This window comes from Lachnellula hyalina (assembly GCF_007821495.1).
Source record: "Lachnellula hyalina strain CBS 185.66 chromosome Unknown contig00045, whole genome shotgun sequence".
Lineage (NCBI taxonomy): Eukaryota > Fungi > Ascomycota > Leotiomycetes > Helotiales > Lachnaceae > Lachnellula > Lachnellula hyalina.
The window spans coordinates 18,665-43,978 of NW_022157159.1; the positions used below are offsets into that span (position 1 = coordinate 18,665).

Sequence of the window (25,314 nt, forward strand, 5' to 3'; positions counted from 1 at the left end):
AAAGAAAGTTTTTAACCCAATTCTTTAATGATGCACTTACCCTAAACCTCGGCCCACCGTTCGTACCATTCCATTTTGGACTAAATGATCCTCTATAACGTCGACGATGTTATGCGGAACCATCACATGCAGATCCGATGTTGTCCGCCGATTTCCATATTGAGCAAGTGCAGTGCCGCCAATCACACCATAATCTAGGCGTCCGAACGCCCTTTGTGCGGCATTCAAGAACTCGGCCCTGATTTTTGGAGTCATTGGCCCCTTCGTTCGGTGAGGGGGCTGCTGGTGATGTGAACCTCTTGCAGGTGTCCTAACATTGTGTAATGGAATTAAAGTGGGCCTCGGTGCAGATTGCCCACGAGAGCTTTCTTTTGAACCGCCACAACCCATATTGAACGCAGGAAAAGTAATTATAGGGAAGTATATAGATGGAATACAATGATTGCAAGACGCAACGCGGGAAATAAGTTGATTGAAATAACTATATTGAAGGAGACAAGCTGCGTATAATATGTCCGCAAACAACTTTGGAGGGCAGACACATATCGTAGAAACAAGCTTTGGGGCATATATCGACCGCTACGTGGGTAGAACCAACAGTGCTCTGACTGGACTTGCCAATTCCATTGAAACCTGGAAAGTGTCTGTAGCCGCTGCTCGTGGCCGCCGGCCGGCCCAGAAGGAAGACCTCCATGCGCAGAATATAGATACCTATTGTTCAGATCAGGCTGTAGACGAGAAGATCTGGCACGCAACGGCCTTAGGCGCCAGGGCACTATTCCCGTACGTTTTTGGTGCTACAAAAATAAGGGAAATGCTTCACGGCTGTAGAAGGGTGTGGTGCTGGTAGGGAGTTCGAAATAAAGTAGGCAATGACATGTTGGCCTGAGCCTCGGGATAATGTGACGAATATGGTCCAAAGCGCTTAACTGTGGACACTCAACTGGCTGAAGGAGTGAGCGTGGCGCATCACAAAGCTCCAAAGGAGATTCCGGCGTCAACGCGTCTGGGGCTTACGAGTAGTGTTTAGGTGGCTGCTTAGTTATCTGACCTTTGATGCACCTTTGTCTTCGTCTTCCCCTCCCTCTTCCCCCTTCAAATTCAAGACTTCACAACATTGTGAAGCAAAACTCAGCTGACAGGCACCAGCTCAAACGACTGTATTGTGGAGAAAATTTGCTGAGGATGGGATGACGGCGTACGAGATCGGGCTTAAGTGTTATGTAGAGCTACTTGAACTCCCCATTCACAGAATCCGACAAACTAATCCTGGTGTAGACCGACACGCGTGATCATACGTACCCGTAGCTGTCTCTATGGAAACTATCAAAACGGCGTTGCTCCAATGCAATGGCCTCATACAGCGTATCTCCCAGTCCCAAAAGTTAAAGCGAGCCAATTCGGCTGTCAGCAATGATCGCTATGAGGTCTGCCAGCTCCTCGCCGACAAAGGAATCCCCTGCACGATTTGGCTCGAGGATCTCCTTGCTCTGCATGGTAGCACTGGGGGGCGGCCTCACCCCAACAGGTAATGCTCGGTCTGCATGCCAATGCAGCTGATGGGAAGAATGACCTCGAGCATCACACCTATGAGAACAAGTCTATATGTTCAAATCTATACCTCGTCACCCTTTCATTTACGATAAGCTGTCAGGTAGACCCTGAATGTTATCCTCCCATCCGTTCCGTCCAATGACCATTGAAGAGATACGATTGATGGTGGCTCAAGTATCTGCTTGCTTCTGCTCATTCATCCATTGACCTCTAATATATAACCTCGACCACTTTTGTTACATCAAATGTATCCAATTCTGACCTGCGATACCCCTTCTGATTCGCCACAACTCTCCTCTTCGTCCCCGAATCCACAAAATCGCAATTGAAATGAGTATGTCCAAAAGCCCAGAGTTTAACACTTGCATTTTTCCAACACTCTTGCTCAGACAGGTCTGTAACAAATGCAGAACGGACTTGTGCAGCATCATCCAGGTGTCTAGGATTATTGGCGTCCTCAAGCAATGTCGGGCTATGATGAGTGAAGACCAGGATCTTACGATGCGGCTCGTGTTGTGTTATATGCTCGACTTGCGTATCTAGCCAATGGAGATCAGAGCGGTGGGCTGCATTATGGGTATCCACCGTCCAGTCTTGTATCTCTGAAAAATCGGAGCAAAAGAGCGATACGGATTCTTGCTGGTCGTTGGAGATATGAGAGAAAAGCGTGCATCCTAGCACGGTCACCTTTTCCGTAAGGTCATATCTGGTTTGGTCTAAAAAAAAAAAATCTTCCTAGACTTGATCCTAATGAGGAGCGGAGCTCTTCCATTTCATGTTCGAAAGCGCGGACGCTTGTTTGGACTTCCAGCCGGGTCATTCCGAACAGCTCGTGATTTCCCAGTAGGTAAAAGACAACTTCGAAAGATCTTAGTTGCTTTTCAAGGAAATCGAAGAGTCGACTGTCCCCTATATTTTCGATATCTCCTAGGAGGGCTAGATATTGACATTTTGGCGGGATTTCGAAGTCCTGGTACGTCGGTCTTGCTTGTGGAGTCTCGAGATGGAGATCAGACATGAGCTGGATCTTTACCGAAGACATCTGGTGCTGAGCGAATAAATTTTATAGTGCCTAAGATCGAGTGGGAGATTGAGTGGGTGTACACTGTCAAGCTAGAGTAGAATTGTATCGTGTATGTTAGGTAGGCTTGTTGCAGATTTAAGTTGGCCTGCTGTTGGTAGTAGTAATGCGCTACTTTGTCCACCAACGGCAGCCGTCAAGGTCTTCAACAACCCGCTTTTTTTTATAAGACCTCGTGACAAGTAAGAAATTTAGGACTTTAAAGTATTCCGTCAAGTCCAAAGGAGGAGGAGGCAGGCAGATTTATCAAATCCTTTTATTCCAATTCATAGACGGATTTTCTTATTGAAAGTCTTTACCCCTCCCTGTACAAAGATTTTCACAACTCCCACTATGTTGTAATGAATAAGTTCTAATAATCTCGAAAAAGAGAAAAGAGCTGAGAGACTTGAGTCCCGAACGGAATAAGGAATATTTTATATAAAACGACTTTGGAAGTCGCTGACTTGCGTATACAATTCAAAAAACAACCTATAATAACAACCACGCCATTATACACCAGCTCTAAAATGACGATCCAGGGTCTGTTTAACTATTGTTTGTATTATAAACGGTCTTCGTGATGCTTGGTATGATTGGATAAATAGTGGATTGTGAACTTGTTTGTGTTAGTAAAGTATTGAAAATGTCTGACGCTTTCCCGAACTCCTTTTAATTCTCATATTGGCAATGATGCTCTTGTTTCTTGGACGCAAACAAGTATAGTACAGCAAGGTTGTCTTACTCAAACATACTATTGGGAATCGAACATATTATGACCTTGAACATTCATCACAACCTAGAGGGAATGAAAAATCAATACCTGTGAACAATATTGAATGCTGTCCAGTTGAATCGTTCAATCACACCTTCAGTACTTTAAACACAAACCTCCCTCCCCATCCTCTTCCCCCACAACCATCAAGCCTCCCTTCCAAACCACCCAACAAACAAACAAGCACCCTCACACCCCCCAAAATGTGCCTCAACACCACCACAACCTACACGGAATGCACCGACACCCTCCGAAATATGAAGCAATGCACCATCTACAAACAAATGGTCGCCGACGCCGAGAAACACTACCGCCGCCGCCACCCCTGGATCCACGAGTCCGACGACGAGGACTACGCCGCACACATCCCCCCCACCAAGTGCCCGATGTACTACGAGGAGAAGGAGGAGGAGAAGGGGTGCTGCGTGTTCTGCGAATCCAGAAAGCCGAAGCCGAACAAAAGCGTCAAGATGACCCCGTACTTGGATGAGATGGAGGCTAAGATGAACGCGAAGATGCTGGCGCAGGAGAAGGAGAAGAAGCTTGAGGGGAGCGCAGGGCAGAGTGTTTAAGACTTGGTTACTGAATACATTTTGCATAAACGATGGCACTTGACCTGTAATTCCCCAGCTTATCTTAGGTGAAAAATGAAGAATCTGAGAGAAGTGAATTCTAACTTGCGTTGTGGTGGCCTTTGAAAGGAATTTTACATGCGAAAATTGTCTCGGGACAGATTATTATGTTGCACATAAAATTACAAGACAGGGCGCGGGCAGTTAATATGTGCGATTTGAAGGTTCTCTTCATATTGTGATACACGAGGGAAGGGGGTTTCATGATTTATTCATTGAAGCAAGTACCTAGGTGAACACGACGATACTGTTCTAATTACCACGCAGACTGCCTATACAGCAAAGGGCTAAAACGAAACAGAACGCCAAACGCACTCCATCCATGTGACCCCAACCATATTTACCCAACCGATAACACCATCCAAATAAATCAAACCCATGTGTCCCATAATACAGCTCGCATTGTCGTTAATGCCAGCCTCCCTCGATCTCTCCTCTACCATCAGCACCCGTAATTCTATGCCCACTACTTCTACCAGATCCGTACAGCATCTCCATTAATTTGCCCTTTTGCCTCTCCCGCACACCACCAAGATATCCACTCACTTCCTCGAGACCCCGAACTTGCTCGTCGAGACCGAGTGTGCTGCCATTAACACGCACCAGAGGACTAACAAGCTTCCTCCTGAGACTCTCCAAATTGGCTTTGAGCGTCAAGAGCTTGCCGTTATGCTCAAGGAGGATCGACTTGTTCTGGAAAGTTTTGGCGCGAATATTGCCGAGCAGCTTCTTGTTCTTCTCAAACTTGTGTAGAGTGCTGGAGTTAGGGCCAAGGAGCTTTGTCCATAATGACGAAAGCATATCATCTTGAGCATTGTCTTGTGCAGTAGTCTCACGGATGACGGTGCGAGCTAGGTTTTGGAATTGTTTGTCGATAGACTCAAACAATGCAAATAGCGCAAGGGAGTGTTGCAGTTCCGAGTTGATGGAATCTTCTAAGACCGAGAGAAATTCTATAAAAGTGCGCTGTAGGGTTGCGCGGGTTCTTTGGGGAGATGTCTGCCCGAAAATGGACGTTGCAATCTGGCCTATAGCAGTTGATGCTCCCGATGAGGTCTCAAGGAGACCGCAGCGGCTGAACAAGTTGTGCATGTTGTCGAATGCAGATGTAAGGGCTGATGGTTGCAGCATTTGTAATTGTGACAACTCGCGCTTTGCCCAGTCCATAACTATTAATATTCTATAACATGTTAAAATTATACCAGGTCAGGTGAAGGCCACATACCCGTCAACATCTCCGTCGACGTTTGCGAAGAACCGAGTTAGCTCTATGGCTAATGTCTTCAGACTTTCACTCAAGTCATCGAGCTCTTTGACAATAATAGGAGCAGACGTCATATTTGTAGAGCGCACACTCTCCCCCAAATCCCAAACAGCAGCACCTGTAGCTTGCAGATCCCCAATTTGTTGTATACCATTTTCCGAATAGAATATGAGTGGCTCGAAAGCCTTCGCAAGTCCTGCCACCTTAACTAAGTCCGGGACTGGAGGAAGAACGCCTGGTTGGAATAACGACCGCAAGGCTAATATTGAAAGTAATGCGACAGCGACGGAAGTGATAAAAGATGACCACGACCTTTTCATAATATTGAATTTGCTCTTTACAAACTCAAAAGCGGCCTCGAATGGTTCTGTACGATGTTGTACTTCTGCCCTGACAGCAAAACGAATATCTTATATAGTCAGTCATGCAAGTTGGATAAGCAGGGGGGGTTTCCGTACAATTGTTCGGATTCTCAATCGACGGTGCAATAACTTCATGGCCATCTTCCTGCTTGATCTTCTTGCCTCCAAATGTGCTTCTAAAATCCCCACCACCACTCGGGAAAGGATCAGGACTCGGACTTCTCTGCTTCTCTGGTGACAAAGAGCCTGTAGGTAGCCTCGTTCTTGTAGCAGCAAAAAGTGTCTCATCCGCGCCCCCATCCGCACCCTCATCCGCACTTTCGAACTCGGGGCTACTCTCCCTGGAATCCCTACTTCGTTTCCCCAACCTGCTGTTGCCCCTATTCCAAAAGCCGCTGCTTCGATTGCCGTTTCCGTCTCGTCTCCAAGCGGGCGGGCTGAATCTGCCTCCCGAGATTGATTCCTCGATCTCCGAGCTGCTGTCGGAGCGGAAGCCAGAATGATGAGAAGGATAGCCAAAGCGGGGCGACTGGCCTATCTCGCTTTGTTCTGGTTCGAAGTCTTGCAGAGACGCGTCCAAGGAAGGGTGGTCGTCGAACAGGCCTTCCAGCTCCTCGATTGTCGCCATTATGCTGGTCTCGGTCCGCGGCGGTCGGGCGCGATAACGGGTTGTTCCGTACGTGGATGATGTAGAGGTAAACGAAGAGGAGGAGTGCGAGTGCGAGAACTGTACCGGGGGCGATTGTAAGTGATATCAAGGAGAAGTGGATATTGTTCTGTATTGTGAATATGCCCATGACCTCTGTCACGTCTGCCTACTTGGTTATCACTTGCGCGGCACAGACTAGAATATGAGTCCGTGAGAATGCAAGAGCAGGCAATGACGGAACTGGATATAGAGAAAGTAGAAGATTGATAGGAAGAGGAGTGCAAGATGCGACAGATACGATACCGTTTAGGAGTGGAGGGGTTCAAAGTCTACCATACCATACCAGCCACCGAATTCGTGGTGGGGCGGACAAGCCCAATAATTCACTACTCAGCTCTGTATTGGTGCTGCGCTGGCCATTCTACGACTGACGATTGACTGTCGAATAGATGGGATGGGATGCATGTGGGAGACTTTACCGTGAATAATGCGGAGGTTGGGGGGCGCGTTATCCAATCAATTGACGTGCTTGAGCAGCCTGAGGTCTCCCTTCATGCGGCCAACTCACTACCAATCACGCTTCACCTTTTCTGCAACCATGAAACACCCGTGGATGTAGGACCAGGCTAGGAACACGAGAAACGGGACTCTGTTATACCTTCGTACTAGTATTCATAAAGGTCTCTCCTCTCCCTTGTCAGCCATCTAAGATTCCTTCATAATCGATTACTTCTCATCGAGAGTCAAGGCTGTCACTAGCGCGCTAGGTTTTGGACGACACATAAAGGACTAGATAATGTCTGTCGATGCTGGTGCCAGTCTTGGAAGCGGTACATGTGAGATTCTCACCGCAAGTTGGAAAACCAAGTCTGCTTTATGCTGTTTGAGTTGATCGTATTTTCTCCATCGATATTAGGGGGGGGGGGGTTGAAGATTTTGAAGATTTTGAAGATTCCTGTGTCAATTGTATTCTTTGCCGCTTAATTTGATGACATACTTTTTGAATGCGTCTGCAATTACATTACGTCTCTTGAGATCTGCTGGCTCTGGCAAGTACGCTGGCTGAACATTGCCTGTTTGTGTTGATTGTTTTGACTGCTGTTTCATCTTTTACCCCGGGTCAAGTACTGTCTGTCAGTGTTGATTTCAGATGGAGCTAAACCTGCGGTAGTACATTTAGCTCTTACCCAATATAACATCTCTTCCAGTTTTGCTATCAATATGATTCATCACCTAACATACCTACCTAGGTACCTATGTAGTTGTTGAACAGGTGCAGCCGGCCCCAGCTCGCTTAGCCAGCCCTTTGTTTATCCCCCTTTTCCCAAAAGTAAAAAGGAACAAAAACGTTACATAACCCCATCAAGTTATGATACCGCTCAGCTGCGAGTACTATAGAGGAGTTGAAAAAAAATATGGCAAACTTCAAATTACTCGGCTCCTATCAAATTTCTAAGGCAGGAGAGTCGGGAGTATTTTGAATTAAAACCTACAAGTGCCCAAGTAGGTTTTTGCTTTTCAGGTCTCATGAATACGCGCCACGCTCCGGACAGCGGAACATATGCAGCACCTAGAGTCGCCTGTCAAACTGTTTGCTTTAATGATTTTGATTGAAAAATGTTTAATTCAATCTATGTCTAGATCAACTTCGGATTCAATATCATCCATAACATCCGGACTTAGCTAAGAGCTCCTGCCTTCCCCGCTTCCCACCGCCCAGCATCATGCTTGGCTACCTTCTTGTTTGTTGCCAACCTCTCCATCACATTTGCTGAGTGTTCAACGCAATGTCTGTCGCCCCGAGAACTCGCACCACTCGTATCAACGAGATTATTGAGCGTTATGGCCGCAACCCAACTGGTAAGATTCACCCAATTCAACGGAGGAGGTTCAAAATAGCCTCGAAGCTGACCTGAACAGCCGACGAGCTTCGAGCGATCAAGAATCTTCCCCTTGGAGGAAAAGCCGACCTCTGGGATACCTCTGCGACTGGAAGGAAGATATGGGATCTCCTTGAGGAGTCAGAACGACTTCATGATGTCTCGTTGCTGGACGAAGCTGGACGCTTGTTGTGGTTGCAGATCACGGATTATGATATTCGTGCGGAAGTCGATCGCTCAGCATACGTCAAATGGCTTACAACTCCCCTAAAGCTCAAGCCTGGTTACATGTACACGCCGATGTCGCATTCTGTTGGTGCATCCAGCTCGTCAGGGGCCTTGAAGAGAGATGGGACCAGAGTTGAGGTCAATCCAACTGCTTCTGCTTCTGCTTCCTCATTCAATACTTCGCAAGATCCCTTTACTGTAGCGATGGGAAGCTACCATCAACACAAAGATTCTACTAACTCAGGTCCATTAGCATTGCCCACCCAATACCGACCATTTGATACGCCACAGTTTTCGCAACCCAACATCAGCCGCTCAACCGACCATACCTTACCTACCCTCCACACTTTCTATCCCGGCAACACCACCGGCCCACATCAGCACTCCAACACGACAGGAGCAGAATATTCCCTTTTGCCGAACAACGTGCCAGCAACTCCAGCACCTACATTACCCTAAAACCTTGGTAATATGGGCAGCCATACCCAAAAGTAGCGATATAATGGCGTCTTCAGTGACCGAGATGAAGGAACACAGAAGCCTTAGCCGTGGTTCTGATAGTCTTGACGAGCATGGGCTTCCTTGATAAGACATTCCATGAGGCTTTACTCTTGCTCGGATGTTTGGAATGCAAATTAGGTGCAAGGGAATTCTCTACGAGGGCTTTGACTACCTTCAGGCTATCTCTCGATTCATTGTAGCGTATTCTACGGATAGATAATAGATTAAGAATAATTTTTTTCAGCCAGCAAAGAGTAGGCGCGAGGTGGATGTTGATACTATCACGTAATAATACCTTTGCGTTTCAAGTCTTTATTAGAAGTATCCTCTTCTTCGTGCCGAGACCACAGATTCCTCTGTCGTAGTTGGCATTCTTTCTGGACTGCCGTCCTTCTTGCATCTTTTGCTATCCCCGTTTCCCTTGCTACCCCTCTAGATGACTACGTGTTGATTGATTAACCGCATTCCAGACTTCGACTTCAGCGAATCGAAAGCAACTTCACCCGCCGCCACACCTACTCAACGGACTACACTACCAGCGAGACAGTCAACTACTCCCCGGGAGCTTTAGGTCACTACAACGTGACGTTCTGTGGCTGTGGAGAGGTATAATAAGCTTCTGGGTTTGTTACTATGAATCTTACTTGGGTAGGCTTTTGAGTTCGTGTCTGAGGGCTTGGTAGGGGATAACCAGCGAGGCTTATATTTCAGAAGGCCGAGGACCGGGGATGGTGGGGATTTTAGATAACACAGCATTACAGATTGAATTGTTTTTTTTACTTTGTAATAACATAGGTTTCTTGATTATCATTTTCCTCCACCTAAGGGTTTTGATGTTCGAAAGACTTATTTACGTATGCGTCTACAAGATCCGAAGCTTAGACAACGCTCTTGGTATGCGAGTCAAGTCCTACTTCTAGGTAGTAGACTAGCACTGGCCATTTCAACCTCTCAAGGATGTCAACTTGTCACGAAGGGAGCGACTTACAGAAAGTCTCTGGTTATTCTATCTGCCATCTCCACTCGTTCGTTAGAGTAGGGCCACGTTCAATGCATTTAATATTCACCTTGTTAAGAGTCAGACATACACACCCACCTTTCTTTCACTCACACGACCAATATTTATACGGCCCTTCCTACACCAATCTTCCGAATATTATTAGCGGACTAACATTACATTCGTCATAAAGAACTGCCCTGCATATACGAACCTAGAGCTCGATCCCTTCCGGAGTCAATATGCCTGCCACGGACCTACCTGCCGAAACCAGTCACGAGTCTCCTCCATCAGTCACTGTAGACACCAGTGAGTCGAGAAATCTCCTTGCTTTCGTAACAGCGCTGATACTATATGAGTAGCCACGGAACTAGAGAAGTACTCAAGTGCGGGCTCAAACCACCCGTCCGAGCCCGAGTGTCCGTTATGTCCAAGTCAGTAAGAACTCCGCATGCTCCCTGAAGGAATGACTGACCTCCTTGCAAAAAGTGTTTCATCGGAACAAAACATTTCCGTTATCTCATAAATGGATCCACAAGAACATGGCTAAAGCTAGCAAGTACAAGGTAAAGATCTCGATCTCTAGCTGCGCCGAGCCACAGGCATCAAAAGTCGAGAGTAGAGAAACCTCATCTCCTCCCTCCAGTCCCAAAGCCATACAAACACCCACGATAACCCGAAGCAAGGACGTCGCGGACACAGACGTAGCCAAGGAACATCATCATGATGAGCAGCCGCAATCGAATGAAAATTGGCTTTGGGACCACAAATAAATCCTATTCATGGCTCTAGCTCAGCTGATAATCGACAAGAACGAGATAGCCCGTGCCTCTGGGAGTAAGCCTATTATTATTGGAAAGAACCTTGATCTGGGCGAGAAAGACGTTCCAAATCTATACCTCTATTACAACCGAGTATCGTCAGAAATCTACGACTTCTGTCATGACGAGGACTACGAGAAGAATTGCACTTGCCCCCGTTGTCTCATGATCGGTTTTCAGAAAGCTAGTAAACAAGCCCAGGAGATCATGAGCTTGAAGAGTTTCTCACAGATGTTAAAGAACGGCTTTAAAAACAAGTGGAGGCACTGGGTAAATTTTGATTGCGACAAGTTGTGCGAGTTCTGGTGGCAGGTGGTTAATGAGTCTTTCTTCGGACACAAAGGGCTCTGCAACGACATTCTCAGCGCGTGTTCCCAGCGTCAAGACCACTACTGCAGCCGCGAAACGTGTGCAGGTACTGCTCCTTTCGACGAGACTCTCATTCACTCTTTGACCAATTTCGAATATCTTCAGAGAAATCACAAGGCGATCGAGGATGCGCTGAAGGGGAGTCGGCCGGCAACAGAGAAAGCCTTGGCTGCACTTGCGAAAGCGACACAGCACTGCGCGAAGGGAATAGAGGGTCTGGAAAAAGGTATCGTCAAGGAAAGAGATTCCAGGCGGGATATGAAAAGAACAATGCGGACAATGCAAGATGCCCAAGACAAAGGAGAGTTCCACCACATCGACCCCACAGACGACAGTCCCACAAAGGAAGAAGTGTACATTACCAAAGTTTATGGTACGGAGGAGTTCATCTTCAATCTCTACATTGTCCAAGCCGCCGCACCCCAAGTCGGGGAGTACAATAAGATGAAGTTTGCTCCACCTTCTGCATTTGAGGACCTATGGGGCTTAACAGACGCTCAACGAATGATGGCAGCCGAGAACATAAAGGATAGAGTCGTACTTTACAGAGCACTTCTCCTTGGTCGCTCAGGGAATGCACCGCCGCTGCTTCTAAATCGCATTTATTGGATGCTATTGGGAATATCCTCGCAACAGGACAAGAAAAAACCTACATCATTGTTTCCCAGCTATGAAAAACTCAAAGAGCATGGCCGCGGCTCAATCAGTGAAGCATGTGCAAGCCAAGCAATCGAGCTTTACATTGACCAAGTTATCGAAAGTAGGCTGAAGCAATCCACAAATTCTGGTTGGGATTACGAGCGTGAAAATTCGGTGCAAAAGGCAATTGTGAGGTACGAAGCTGAACTCGAAAAGGGCAACTTCAGTCTCGACAGGTTCCTTCCTCCAGGATATCGTCAATTCTCCAGCTTCGAAGCACGCAAAAGGCGAGCTCGTGCTTGGGTTGAGGAAGTTATTCAGCCAATAGTGGATTGGATTCGATATAAAGACTGGATGCCAACGGAGCAGGATCTCCAAAGTGAGGACGAACAGGCCTACCAACGTGTCCTACAGACCAAAGCCATCATGTACGACTACTACACAAAAGAGGTAGAGGCGATTCTCCCAGAAGGGTTTTGTCAGGCTTCACCTGAAGTGCAACGCCGGATGGCCTTCAACATGGTCCAGCAAGACACCAATAACAGGAGAGAACTCAAAATCCTCGCAACAGCTTTCTTCGACGGCCTGACGAAGGATTACGGGACAGGGGATTTCATAGCCGCAAACAGTCCTGCGATTCTCTCGGCTGTGAAAACATCGTTTCAACTGTGGAAGACACAGTTCCTACCCTTCAGGGGGTCGGTTTTCTGCGAGTGCAAGGATGAAGATGAGCACGTCCGCGTGGAGACTGAGGCGGTTGCTCGTGATGTCTTTGAATTCCTGCCAGACTTCCTGGAAAGTAAGATGGAGTGGGAGCTTGAAAAGGCGGGATTGTTCGAAGAGGCTGATTTTGCTGCTGGGGTTTATTGATTTAGAGGGTGGTAGCAGTGTTGAAGCTGTGATTTGTTTATAGATTTAGCATTTGGCTTTTGGAAATCTGCGAGATTTTATTTAGATGAAAAGCATATACAATCGACTGCAGTAGATTCAAGACATCTGAGCTCGCCCAACTCATCTACCCCTGCCAAGAGTTCGACGAGCCCAAGAGTTTTGCACAAGTAACTGGGAGACTGATTGGTGTTCCACCAACGAAAAATGTGGAGATGGGGATTTATGATTCTTAATTTTGAGGGTGAGATACTCACACAGTATTGTAATTTCTGGGCGTATGACAACCCTCTTTCAGCGATGAATAATGTCCTGATGCACACTCCTGCCTGTTCGATCATGGAATCACACCTTCCCTCCAATGATTCATTCCAAGTAGATCTCCGGCCCACCGATCTAAAATTCTGCCAAACAATAAGAAAGTAATTAAATCGAGTCATTATTCACTGCCCTTTACTTGAAGAAACAGCTTGTACTTGTATGACCGTGAGAGCTTTCATGAGAACTCTCAAGCTCAAGATCAGCAAAGGAATATTGTTCTAGCAATATCGAGTACCAAAAATAAAAACAAGATAGACATGTTAGGACTAATGGCTGTTCTGACTAATAACTATGAGAAAAAAGCATCACGATTCTCAACCCAAGTCAAATCAAATCAATCGTCAAAGTCAAAGACAAACAAAGAAGTTGCCAAAGATTCGGACCGTTGCCACATGCTATACAATGACGTCCAGAGCCCTGCAACGAAGCAATACAGACTTGCAAAACACACCCATTGCATAAAAGTACTTCCCTGGTCAAGAGGCTTGACTCAAAATGCATCAAGCTTGGACATGAAAAGATTCGCCATACCTCGGTCGTTCCCCAACTGCAACGGCACTGCTACCTGCATTCCCACGCGTTGTCCGAAGGAACAATCAAAGGCTCAATGGAGTGGAAGAATGACATTGCCTCGGCCTCCATCCACTTCCATTGCAAGAAGCAAGAAGGAAGGAGGTCGAAGGTTGCCTCGTGAACTCAAAAACGCCGCTTCCTCCTATCATTCCATCCATTCATTCCACATCGTCGCTTCCATCCGTGACAAATGTACTATTCTCGAATATGTACTTCGTAACAATAATCTGACATCAAGCTTTGCTTTGCCTCTTCCTCAAAGGAAGCGTTGCCCCGTAAACAAACCAACTACGGTACTCTCTTTCCTCGAAAGAAAAATAGAAACAGAAAACCCCTCCACTAAACAACGTATTTTAGGCTGGCAAATCATCCATCCTTGAATAGTAACACGCCACAACCATAGGTACTGTTCCATGACTATTCCTAAACCTCGCTCACTCAACTCAGTGATTGAACCAAAGAACGAGCGCCAAGCAAAACCTTCTAGAAGGACGCTAGAAGGAACTCCATCTCTCCACTCCCCTATTCTTGGGTTTCTCCGTACGTAATTACCGACATTCATCGTGAGCCTCACTCACTGCTCCTGCTTGCTCCCTGAGGAACAAAGTAAAAGTAATAGTAAAAGAAAAAGTAAAAACAAAACCAAAAACATCCCTCACTCATCTTATCCCTTCCCCTTCGAAAAAACCTTCAGCATCCCATTGCATCTCCCATTCACAAATCCATACCCCGGAAACAGTACAGCAGCAAAGCAAAAGACACATCACGCATTACTTAATTACTCGTATAATACTTGTATGCATAAACCGTCCCATTTCAGTCCGTGTTACGAGTAGAGTACCCGATCAAGACGAGGCTGGCTGGCGTAGGATCGCAGGAATGCGATAGTGATACGAAGGATTGCGCTCGTTACGGATGACGTTATTATACTCCGTATAGGTACGTGTGAAACCACGGCGTAATTAATTAATTAATGATGTACAGTAAATACGGACAGTAATCGTACAGTATACTCCGTAGTTCAAACGTTCTTCTTTTCACCCTTGGCCCTTTGAGCCGTGGAAATTTGTACTTGCAAGTTGCATGAGGTGAGGGGGAGGGGACACGGTTCAAACTTTTACCAGTACGGGTACTGTAAAAGCCAAGAAGTTGACTTGACCTGTGCCGCGCATATCTCAAGTAAGGTTTCGTTTCGAAACCATTAAAATTATTGGATGCGGACGCGTTCGTTTACTGAGGTTAGATTGAGCCTTTTTCTTGTGTGTGGATGGAATGGGCCGTATTGTTGTGGGGAGGATTGTAGGGTACAGTAATCCTTCCCGTAATGATATTGGAGGAGGAGATTAATGCGGTATTGATAATTGATAATACGAACTTGGGGCTGAAAAGTGTGCATGAGCGAAGTTATGATTGTGGAGTGCTGAGGTTGAGGTTGTAATTGTAGGTAGGGTTTTGGTGGGGGTTGTACAAGTAAAGCCATGAGTTCTCCATCAAATTAATGAAGATGGAGATGAGGGGCTGTTACAAGTAGTGGCGCGATCACGTGGACTCGCCTCGATCTGTTAAAAAGGAGTTAGGGGCTGTGTCGCAAAATCAAAAAGTATCAATCGAGACATTGCAACATAAGAATGAAGTAGGTTTGATAACGTTTCATTTCTAGAGTATAATCCTCTGTGTTCATAGTACAATCTATGACTGTGTAGTGACTCGGCGGTCCTCAGATTGGACTTGCCAAGTCAATGAGTAACATTAAGCCCATATGGTATATTTCGCTTCCCCAACGCCATCGCAATGATGCAAATGCAGACATGTTTTCCCGGATGCTCCTCTATGAACATCAAACCCCGCCCATATGCGCCTCATCTGTGATCGTATGTAACAAAAGAAAGTCGTCTAGTACATCCTCCACTACTACGCGTATTGCCTATCCTTGTTCAAGAATCTCGAAAATATATTTCCTCCAAGTCGTGGCTTCTTCGCCGCCTTCTCCTCCACTACCTCCCGCTCAATCTCATAAGGTAACATGCTGTGCTTGCCGGTACCGATGTGTTGATTTGCAATGTGCACGTGAACAATGTCCCGCACAACATGGGTAGGACTTTGGGTGTATTGCTGGGGTAATTCACCATATGCCTGTTCGATCTCTTCCAGGTAGCTGCTGCCGATACTCGAAACCGGGGTGCCTTGTCTTGAGTAGTTGGACATGTATGATGAAGACGAGGAGGAGACGGTGGAGTAGGTGTCGGCGGTACCACTTCGTGCCAAATCAGGAACTTCGTTAGTGGGAGGTGGTGAGTCGTAGGTCATTCTAGAGGACGGGCGTGCTATAGCCATCGAAGCTGGATCGAGATATTGACCTTGGTAGAAAGATTGGTCCTTCTCTTCGATACCAGGCACCCAGTACTGACTTGCAACTTCGTACTGAATGCGACTTGCCTCCTCTTCCGTCTTCTGCTGCTCTCTGGCTCTCTTCCTGCTCTCCTTCGCGCGCGCATGCTCCTCTTGTCTCAGGATGTCGGACCGAATAGGTGCCAGGAATGGATCGAAGTGAAGGTAGAGGTCGTGTTCTGAAACGTTGAGGTCCCAGTCCAGAAGGTAGAGGAGTTGCTTCTCCATCAGATTCACTTCAGTCCGTGAGAAACCAAATGGTTCGTAACCCCGCACACTGGAATATTCAGCCCAGTGCTTGTTCTTTGGCGATGAGTCGTTGAGGAACTTGGCGGAGAGAATGAGTGCTGCGAGGAAGATTCGGTGGACAGTACACTTCAAGCCCTTTGCGACTGGTGGTAGCCGTTTCTTGAGACGCTCGAGGTAGACCAAGGTAGTCATGAGTGTTGGTACCTGAACATTTGACTTTCGGACTAGAGAACTGATGAATCGTTCGAGGGAGGGAAGGTCAGGGTCAGAGGAGTCGGTCGGTGGTGTTTGCGGAGGTGAGGGTAGAAGGTGACTCGATTGCATAGGTGGAAGTTCGCACTGAATGACTTCTGTAGCCTTGGCTGCGAGGTAACTGACCATCTGGGTGCTGACAGGTGTATAGATGAAGTGCTCGAGAGCAGCCTCATTTAAAGATTGGGGTATGCAAGGCATGCTTGCTGAGGATGTTGTCTGTAGGTATCGACAATGTGGTGTTGTAAGATCTAGTTGTAACGACCAAGGCTCGAATGGAGGAAGAAGATGCGTGATGGTAAAGACAAATGGATAATACAAAAGAATAAAATATGAGGATAGGTATGGGTAAAAGTTGGAGGCTATTGTGCTATTGTTCTATTGTTGTATGATATTAGAACAGGTCGACAATAGCAAAGGCCCCAGTAGGAGGAGGCACAATTGAATTGACAAAGGGGTGGAGCACTGGAGGTAGGTAGGTATTATTGCTGGCGGAGCAGAAGGCTGACGTGAAGCGAGGCTGTGGCTCAAGGCGATTGGGTGCAAACGAAAGCGGTGTCGTAATTGGTGGAGCGGCCGCGAGGATGAGGATGAGGGATGAATTAGCGGATTTGCGACGGGATTGGCGAAGGATGCGAATTTTAGCCCTTAGTAGGATCAGGAGCGAGGTAAGTAAGTGAGTGCCGACGAGTAAATAATCCCAGAGGAATAGATGATGCGAATATGATTCGATTTGAGTTGAGTCGAGTGAAGTTTCTGCAGATATTCCGAGCCAGCGGAAAAAGTCAAGAAATACTAGTGGTAATGTTGAGAAGGCAAACAATACGTCCTCGATGCTGGCGCAGCAGCAGTAAGTACGGTAGATTCTGGCGAAGTAAGTTGACCGACGTCCGTGAGGTGAGACCGTGACGGTGATCGTGACAACAAGGCCGGATTCGACTTGGAGGATTATTCCTTGTCCCTGAAAAGCCTCGCTTGCAGCCTGAAGGATCTGCCCCGGGCTGATGCTGTTACTGTACTGCTGATGTGAAGACGCGACTTCAGATGTGCAATTCAGGTGGATGAAATGAAGAATATGATGAATGCGAGGTTTTGTGTATTATTATTCTCCTACAGCCCAAATTTCGAATAGAGTTATGGCCGACTTATGCGCAGATGATAGGCTCGAATCGATTGGCAATTCTTCCGTCGGTGTTTCGTTTCTCGTTGTTTCGTAGTAGTCGAAGATGATGTACTCCTGAGGGGAAATGTGACGAACTACTGCAACTGACTCTATCCGGATCTTCGACAACCAGGTCGATGGAGAAAAGGAGTTACTTGCGGTGAAGGGTGGAGAGAGGGGCCAAAGTGGATGGTGAGAGTCTTTTTTCAGAGTCGAGAGGATATTCGAGGATATATATGAAGTATGGGATGAGATGGCGCTTTGGGGGTCGGTCCCTTTACGGCCTCTGTGTGGTCCCTAGGGTTTGAACGATCTGGTTCGGACGAGTTGTCTTGGTCCCTATTGTTCCCTAACCCTCCTACCCATCCATTCCTTGCCCGATCTGATTATTTTGGTCTCCAGTCAAGAAATGTACCCTTCAATGCGCGATGGTTGGCCAGCCTGGCTTCTAGGAGGGTGGCCCGTTGTAGAGGCGCCGACGCTGGCTGATGCCCCTTGTTTCAGCGGACGCAAGGCGATCAAGATGGGCAGGGGTAAGATCCGCAAGAGTGGTCACTGATTTGCCGGCGCTGTCGAAAGTAAGGGTGTGGACCGTGTGGCACTCTGTGGCACTGGGGATTGTCAATGCTCAGTACCTTGGGTAGGTACAGTACTCGATTCGTACTCCTCTCTTGTTTCCTATGAGTGGAAATGGGAGAGCGCAAGGCAGTAGAACAGGACACAGAAAGGATCAGCGGGAACAGGAACAGTGGATACCAGTCACCTCAGGAGGTTTCGTTTCGCTCCTCTTCCTGCCAATAGCCCCAGGAATTGCAATAGATATATGCTGCAAGGCCGTACGTTGCGAAGGATTTGTCTTAACAAGCAATATCGAACACCAAACCGTATGGCCGAACCGTACAGTTTGTTGAGGATAGAGAGACAAATTCTTCCTTCCGGATGTTTTATGTTTTATCTATATGCACGGAAGGAAGGGGGAGGTTGGATACATATCATATCACGGCCAATTAATTTTCCTCAAGTATGTATTTCTCCATACGAAGAGATGGCTGGATCATCTTCCACGGTCATCTATATCTATCTTATCATTCCTCATGCCAGCGATCATGCCGCAGAGACACCGTGATGGCCCTCCCTGTATGGAGTATGCAACAAGGTTAAGAGATGACTTGGCAGGTGATGATGATGATGCTGATGCTGATGCTGATGGTCAAATCCCGTCTTTGTTTATTCATGCATCGCCAAAAACGGTGAGGCCGCCACCTGATTGTACCACGCGTTGTGAGGCTTTGCACCCACCAACGACTGCCGAGGAGAGACAGAGATAGACAATTAAACTCTTGCACGCTGCTGGTTGGTGTTGAGCATCTGTGAGTGCTTCGTTTTCATGCAAGCTGGGCCCTAAGTCGAGGCTCATCTCGACTTATGCCCTGCTGGGGCCGAGCTGAAGAACCTCTACGGTAGGGTATCTTCATTTTGACTGGCTTCACGACTACTGAACTCGGCGTGCGCGAGTATCTGAACGATCAAGTAGTACAGCAGCATTACAGTACCGGTAGTGTCGGAAAAAGGAGGCAATTGTATGTATTGTGGGGGAAGGCTTTGACGAGACAGGCTTGGCTCTTGGCTGGGCACAAGGCGAAGTTTAAAGCAAAGAGAGTTTGAAGCCGCTGATTGGGTGAGAGCAAGTGAAACACCCAGCAACACCAGCCCCTTTCTAGAATGGCTAGAGTGTCCACCTGCACCATCTTCACTGCCCCTCAACAAAGTCACGACCAGTCTTTCTCAGTCTTTCTCACTTCTCCCATTCCGCCTATTGACAAGACCTTGGCTAGGTAATTCGTACGTGCCGTGCCTTGTCACCTTCGCAGTCACGATGCATGCAGTAGTCGTCAGCTCGTAATGTAAGTTTACTTTCAAACTCCCATCCGATGGCTAGCAGTAGTTCTATCCCTTGAATTTGGTGGGGTCACCAGAGGGAGGGGGAGGGGTACGGAGGTACCCCTCCTGTACTGTACTGCGCTGCAACGCTGTGGCTGTGCGATGCTCATGGCCTACCGCACCTGATTTTCATTTCTTCCAAAACTGCTGTCATCTTGGCTGTTTGCATCACCGTACTGTATCAGCCTTGTCGTCCACTCACAGCCGTGGCTTCTCGTACTCGCGATTCCTTCATACTAAACAAGTCAGTGCTTCATCTAAAAATGAGAGCGAGACGCCCATCCAGAGGATGGCGGTTAGACAGACGGCGGCTATGGGCATCCAAGCGCGGCTGCAGTGTTGCGCCGAAGCGCTGCCTCGCTCTATTTCCATCTCGTGCTGCGCGCCAATCTCAAGTCCTAATAATACCCGCTGTCTTATTGTTCTTGCATTTAAAGATCTGCTGAGCCCGCTGTTGGCATCCTGCGGTGGTAAATAAGTTGTTTCACCTTATTTCAAGTTACACCGTTCCATTCAGCACGAAGTAGGTGCCTTCTTCCTCTTGTTAGATCTTGAGGAACCTCCACAGGATTTTGGATCCTTCCTCCCCGCATTTGTTTATACTTGGCCTTTCTGTGTTTCATCAGCTTTTCACTATCCTCATCCTCCTATATGATAAGCAGTTGCAGCCCATCCAGTGTAGGGAATATGGCGATCATGAAGCGGTATGTTCCTTCTGTCAATTGAATCCTTTTTGGTCGATCAATAACGTCATGTTCTGTCGCAAAGAACTCGCCAAACAGAGGTTGCTTATTTTGACCTCAACGAAGCACAAAGATTTGTAGCTGCTTGGGTCATTTCTTCCCAACCGTAGTTGTGTTGGCTCTGAGCCCAGATTTTACGCCTCATCGCCACGTAATTGTTTGTACGTATTTTAAATGGACATCGTCAAGCGGACCAACATCAAGTCGACTCTCACTGGATGGCTCGCTTTATTTGAAACATCTCGAAAGGGTACTAAAGCGACACGCTCTCGCCCTGGCTACTTTTCAACACCCCCTCTGCCTCTCCCCGCGGAGGGCATTGAAGTACCTAGTCATATACCAACCACCACTGCAATATCATCCTACAAACATTCCCGTTTACGACAACTCGTTTCACAGACTATCTCGCGATCTCACAAACATATCATTTGCGATTCCTCCCTACGGCTTCCCTTCCTTCACCAATCACACCACACTCTCGCCCACACCCTCCTACTATATCTCTCCCCAGCTTCTTATCCGACGCCACTATTTCCAGCCGCATCGCACACGTACACTCATGTCTATGTGGAGTAAGCAAATCCTACAAAACCTATGAATAAATAAGCTTCTGTGCCTAGATATGCAAGGAGGTGTGTACGTGTGTCCTCTGGACAGACAGCTGAACCGAACCGACAGCTTGGGATACGATGCAATAGGCGAAGGAGGGCGGGTGTGGTGTCAGCATTGTCTGGCGCCTCCCGTACTGTAAATAGGCTTGTGCATTGTGCATTGTGCATATCTATCCCTGGTGGACCTTTTATAAGACCTACCTTACTTTCGAGGGGAGGGGTAAGTATTGTATTTGCATTTTCTCTATTTATTGAATTCAATCCTCCCTGTGCACCACCAGCACACTCCAGGAGGCAGATTTTCCGAGGAGGTATGTAAGGTCTCGTCTTCTCAATTATTTACATATCTGCTCAAATATTCACCGTTCATTCGTATCCGCTTATTTCCAATATTATTTGCTTCATTTTCGGAATTCAATGGGTATCCAAACATATCGTACTCCGCCACTCCTTAGATCCCGTCAAGGGAACCAAACCTTTGAATAAACTAAATACACCAAAAATTATCCTTATTCATTCGCCTCATCATCCCATCCACCTGTTTCTACCAGGAATCTCATAATTCTCTCCTTGACCCCCGTCAACTCCGTCCCTAACGCACTACTCCATAGCTCCTCCACACACCTCACTTTCTCCTTCAAGTCGTCCGTTAACCGCATCTCTTCATCTTTCTCAACATCCTTCAACTCCCTCTCCACATGTCCTTCATTCTCGCCCTGCGCGATCCTTTGCGTCTTCATCAGCCGGCAATTCGCCAGTGTTACTCCGTTCTTGACTTCGTGCAGGAGACACAGCAGGTTCGTCTGGCTCTCGATGAACTGGTACGTGCTCTTCTCGCAGTGCCCGACCAGACTATACAGATACTGCATCGGGAACGCATAGTACGCCGGATTCTCATCGTACTCGGCTGCAGGAATCTGGATATGGAAGCCCCTTGAAATATCCCTGGGCACTTTCTCCGTGATCCTGGAAAGCGGAGGCGCAATATCCCAAAAGGCAGACAGCTGTACTTCTACACCGCGCACAACGTTTTCCTCGATGATATCCATGAATTCTTCCGTGCGCTTCAGGATCTCCTGCTCAAATGCCAGCTTTCTCTTCCCCGCATCCTCAGCAAAGAAGTTCACCGCATGTTTTACTTTCTCTTCATTGCCTGCCAAGCGGTACGGCGTGATCACCATATCGCGGTAGCGATTATTGCGATCAGACAGTAGGTCGAAGAGTTCCCTATGCAGCTGTTCGCGCGCCTCGAAAATCCATTTCAACAACGTGAGTTTCTCGAGTAGCTCAGGCTGTTCATCCCCTTCCTCCTGCGTCAGATTCGGACTCGCTTGCTGCGCATCCACAAACAGCTTCGAGCGCAGTTGCTCGAAGAGCTCGGTAGCTCGCGAGACGCGATCCATTAGTAGATCATTGAGCGGGATCACGACTTGGGATTGGAAGAGCTCGAAGTCGAGTTTCGACGCTTCTTTTGTTGTTTCTTGCTCTGATTGCAGGGCTGTTTCTTCGACTTTTGCGGCGTCCGAGTAGGACATGCTGCCGGCAGCAATTTCGCGCTGGATATTGGCGCGCAGTGAGTTACGGCGCTTGGAGGCTGCGGTCATATTTTCGTCGTGCATCTGGGCCGAAGTTTTGAGGAAGCGCTCTTTGGTTGCTTCGACTTCGGTGAAGTCGCTGAGGACCCGGACTTGGGTGCGGATTGAGGTGAGGTCCGGGTGGTTGTTGTTGACTGCTGGGTGATGGCGGGGGTAAGGTGGTGGCAAAGTTACGAGACGGGAGACGTCGAGGTGGTTTGGGTTAGGGGTGATGGGTGCCGGCGAGAAAGCTGCTGGAGATGTGAGAGTTGCTTGTTGAGGCTGTGGAGATGCTGCAACTTCTTCGTGCCAGCCCATTTTTTCTGGCGGATATTCATCCGGTCCATATGCCGTTTGATTACTTGGACCGGCTGCTGCCACCCCACTGCCACTGTCGAGAGCTGACGGGTCTCCGTTTTGAAGCGCTTCTCTAAGCTCTTTTGGCATCCCCATATATTTGGATTCCCGCTTTGACCGTTCTAGTCTCATTGATGGAGTACCATTTGAGCCTTCCTGACTCACTTCCCACCATCTACTTGAAGGCCTCCCTCTTGAATCTGAGCCATCTAGTGCTTCACTGACGCTCATACTGGGAATCGGCGACAAGGATGGCATGTACCCAGTCCACCAAGTCGACTCGGGTCTTCCTTGTGCTGGAGAAGACGAAGAGGACCCTGTCGCTGGCTCAGGCGGAGGCTTAGTTTGCAACTGAGGAGTATCATGTAGAGCCGCCGACAAGGACCCTCTATGTGTGAACAATGGGGGAGACATAGGAGCACTAGATGATTCAGGTGTCCATCCACTTGACCGTGATACGGTTGATTCTCTGCGCGGGCTGTTGTAAGGTCGAAATAGGTCACGAGTTAATTCAAGAATTTCTGAACCCATCGCATCTATTGCCCCTGCGTATCTCTCTCTTCGAAGGCGTGATTCAGTGACAATGAAGTCAGCGAACATACGCACCCGTTCCTCATCAGTTACTGCTGCTGCTTCTTTACTCGCAAAAGCCTTATGTCGTTCTATCGCAGCTCGAGCAAAGTGCTCTGATGGCAATAATTGAGGTGCCTCACTTTGGGTGGATTGACGAGAGCTAGGCCGTGAATTTGGCCTCGACGGAATTAGAGGGGGAACCGTGGTCGCCTCATTATTGGGCATATGAAGGATGTGTGATAGCGGACGAGCAGGGGATCCTATAGAGAGTTTCGATTGTGGGGGAGGAGTCGGTAGCGCTTTCGGGGGCACTGCTGGGGAGCTATCAGAGTTGGGTTTATAAGTGATTCGGCCTGGCGAGAATGGTGGCGTTGGAGCTTCAGGACGACTCGAGGAGGCCAGTGGACGAGGGGTAGAGCCTCTTGATCCTGTTCCTCCCGTACTCGGGCCGGGTGTGCTATGCATGGACCGGTCACCCGACCTGGGAGCCTCAGCGCTTCCGGGTGGAAACCTTGCACTTCTTGGAGTTGATCTTCTTACAGTAGATTTTCGACCAAGTACCGTCGAAGGCACTGTTATGTCGGCTGGGGTAATGGCGTCAACCCAAGGATTATTTGATCTCTCTTCAGCACTTGTTGGCGCAGGGATATTGGCACTCTTCCTGGCCTTGCTCTCATTTCTCCTTTCACGGATACTCTTTGGCTCACCCCTCACATGACCAGACCTTATGAGGCCTGACGAACTTGAGCCTGAATTGGAGTCCGCAGCCGTACTTGAACTAATACTAGATGTATCGATTGTGAGCCCTCTATTAGGCGACCTTCCCCTTCCCGAAATGTCATCTTCAACCCAGCCAGCAGGTGTCGGAGGCACTGGTCCCAGAGTTGACATAGGACCAGGCCTTCGAGTGGGAGGAGACAGCACTCGGTCTGCAGTCCGAGTTGCGCTTTGGGACCTGGATTGTGGCGGTGGAGGTCCTGGAGGGGGTGGGGGAAGTGGCATTCCTGGTTCCCATCTTGATGATGATGAGCCCCGTGAGCGTGATGAAGGTGGCGTATTAATAGCACCCGTGGATGCAGCCCTCCTAGAAGCTGGTGGTCTCGACTCGTCAGGTGAGATCAGTTCCTCTACTGATTGAGGCGGGCTTGGTGACTCCGCGACAATTGGGATAGGTCGATGTTCCGTGATTCGCGAATTTGGAGCCTGATCTCTAATGACTTCAGCTGGAACCCGTGGCGCTTCTGGCGCAGATTGTCTAGTAAAAGCAGATATGCCAAATAATGTTCGTGGTCTATCATTCGATCCAGCCCTGCTTCGAGAAGCTGGAGGGGGTGGAGGGAAGGCATGAGATGAAGCTGGTTCAGGAGACGATCTATACACATTTGCTGGAGAGACTCTAGTTGCAGGAGAAATTCCAGAAGCCGGTTCGTCATTAGATATGGTTGATGTACGTTGGCTCCGTGGTGGGGAATAAGGAGGTGGGGCAGGGGCTATTACTAAAAGACTGGCATTAGACGCGCCTCAAACTTGATGATAGTCTGTATGATATTATGAGAGACTCGAATTACCTTCTGATTCCGGGCGACTTGGGAAATGGCTGCTACCGTCTGTGGCTGATAGTACAACCGGTGAAGGGGTCCATTGTTGGGGATTGTACTGCCTGACAGCGCTGATTGGCGTGTATGTTGCAGGATTGTATCCGAATGGCGCACTCAACGAAACCGAAGACAGAGTCGAGGAGGGAGTCTGAGAGATATGAGGCTGTGGAGGGGGGTTAAGAGAGGTTGTGATGGGACTCAGGTCTAATCGACGACGAGCTGCTTGGTCCCTCAAATTGGCCATTGTCGCGTCTAAAAATAGCAACAAAAGGCCTACAGACTCTCTCTACGCCCTACAGAACGAAGCGTGTGGCCTAGCTTCGACTTCTGGCGACGGCGATGCCTAGGACTCA

General features: G+C 48.0%; 4 protein-coding genes across 4 annotated transcripts; all 4 read right to left on the reverse strand.

Moving 5' to 3' along the window:
• Window positions 1–1,764: 1,764 nt before the first annotated feature.
• Window positions 1,765–2,596, reverse strand: LHYA1_G003867 (Uncharacterized protein; the record flags this gene model as incomplete). The annotated part of the gene is made up of 2 exons (XM_031148833.1): window positions 1,765–2,270; window positions 2,296–2,596. The coding sequence occupies 2 exons, from the start codon at window positions 2,594–2,596 to the stop codon at window positions 1,765–1,767; spliced, it is 807 nt and encodes a 268-aa protein (XP_031006405.1).
• A 1,833-nt stretch (window positions 2,597–4,429) lies between these two features.
• LHYA1_G003868 (uncharacterized protein) lies at window positions 4,430–6,374 on the reverse strand (the record flags this gene model as incomplete). Its single annotated transcript, XM_031148834.1, has 3 exons — window positions 4,430–5,201; window positions 5,247–5,694; window positions 5,744–6,374. Coding segments are annotated over 3 exons (1,851 nt in total), but the record flags the coding sequence as incomplete, so codon positions are not given.
• Window positions 6,375–15,424: 9,050 nt separating this feature from the next.
• PCL1 (PHO85 cyclin-1) lies at window positions 15,425–16,603 on the reverse strand (the record flags this gene model as incomplete). The annotated part of the gene is made up of 1 exon (XM_031148835.1): window positions 15,425–16,603. One exon carries the CDS (start codon window positions 16,601–16,603, stop codon window positions 15,425–15,427), a length of 1,179 nt encoding a protein of 392 aa, XP_031006409.1.
• Window positions 16,604–21,368: 4,765 nt separating this feature from the next.
• Window positions 21,369–25,205, reverse strand: LHYA1_G003870 (uncharacterized protein; the record flags this gene model as incomplete). The annotated part of the gene is made up of 2 exons (XM_031148836.1): window positions 21,369–24,859; window positions 24,932–25,205. The coding sequence occupies 2 exons, from the start codon at window positions 25,203–25,205 to the stop codon at window positions 21,369–21,371; spliced, it is 3,765 nt and encodes a 1,254-aa protein (XP_031006437.1).
• Between the last annotated feature and the right edge of the window lie 109 nt (window positions 25,206–25,314).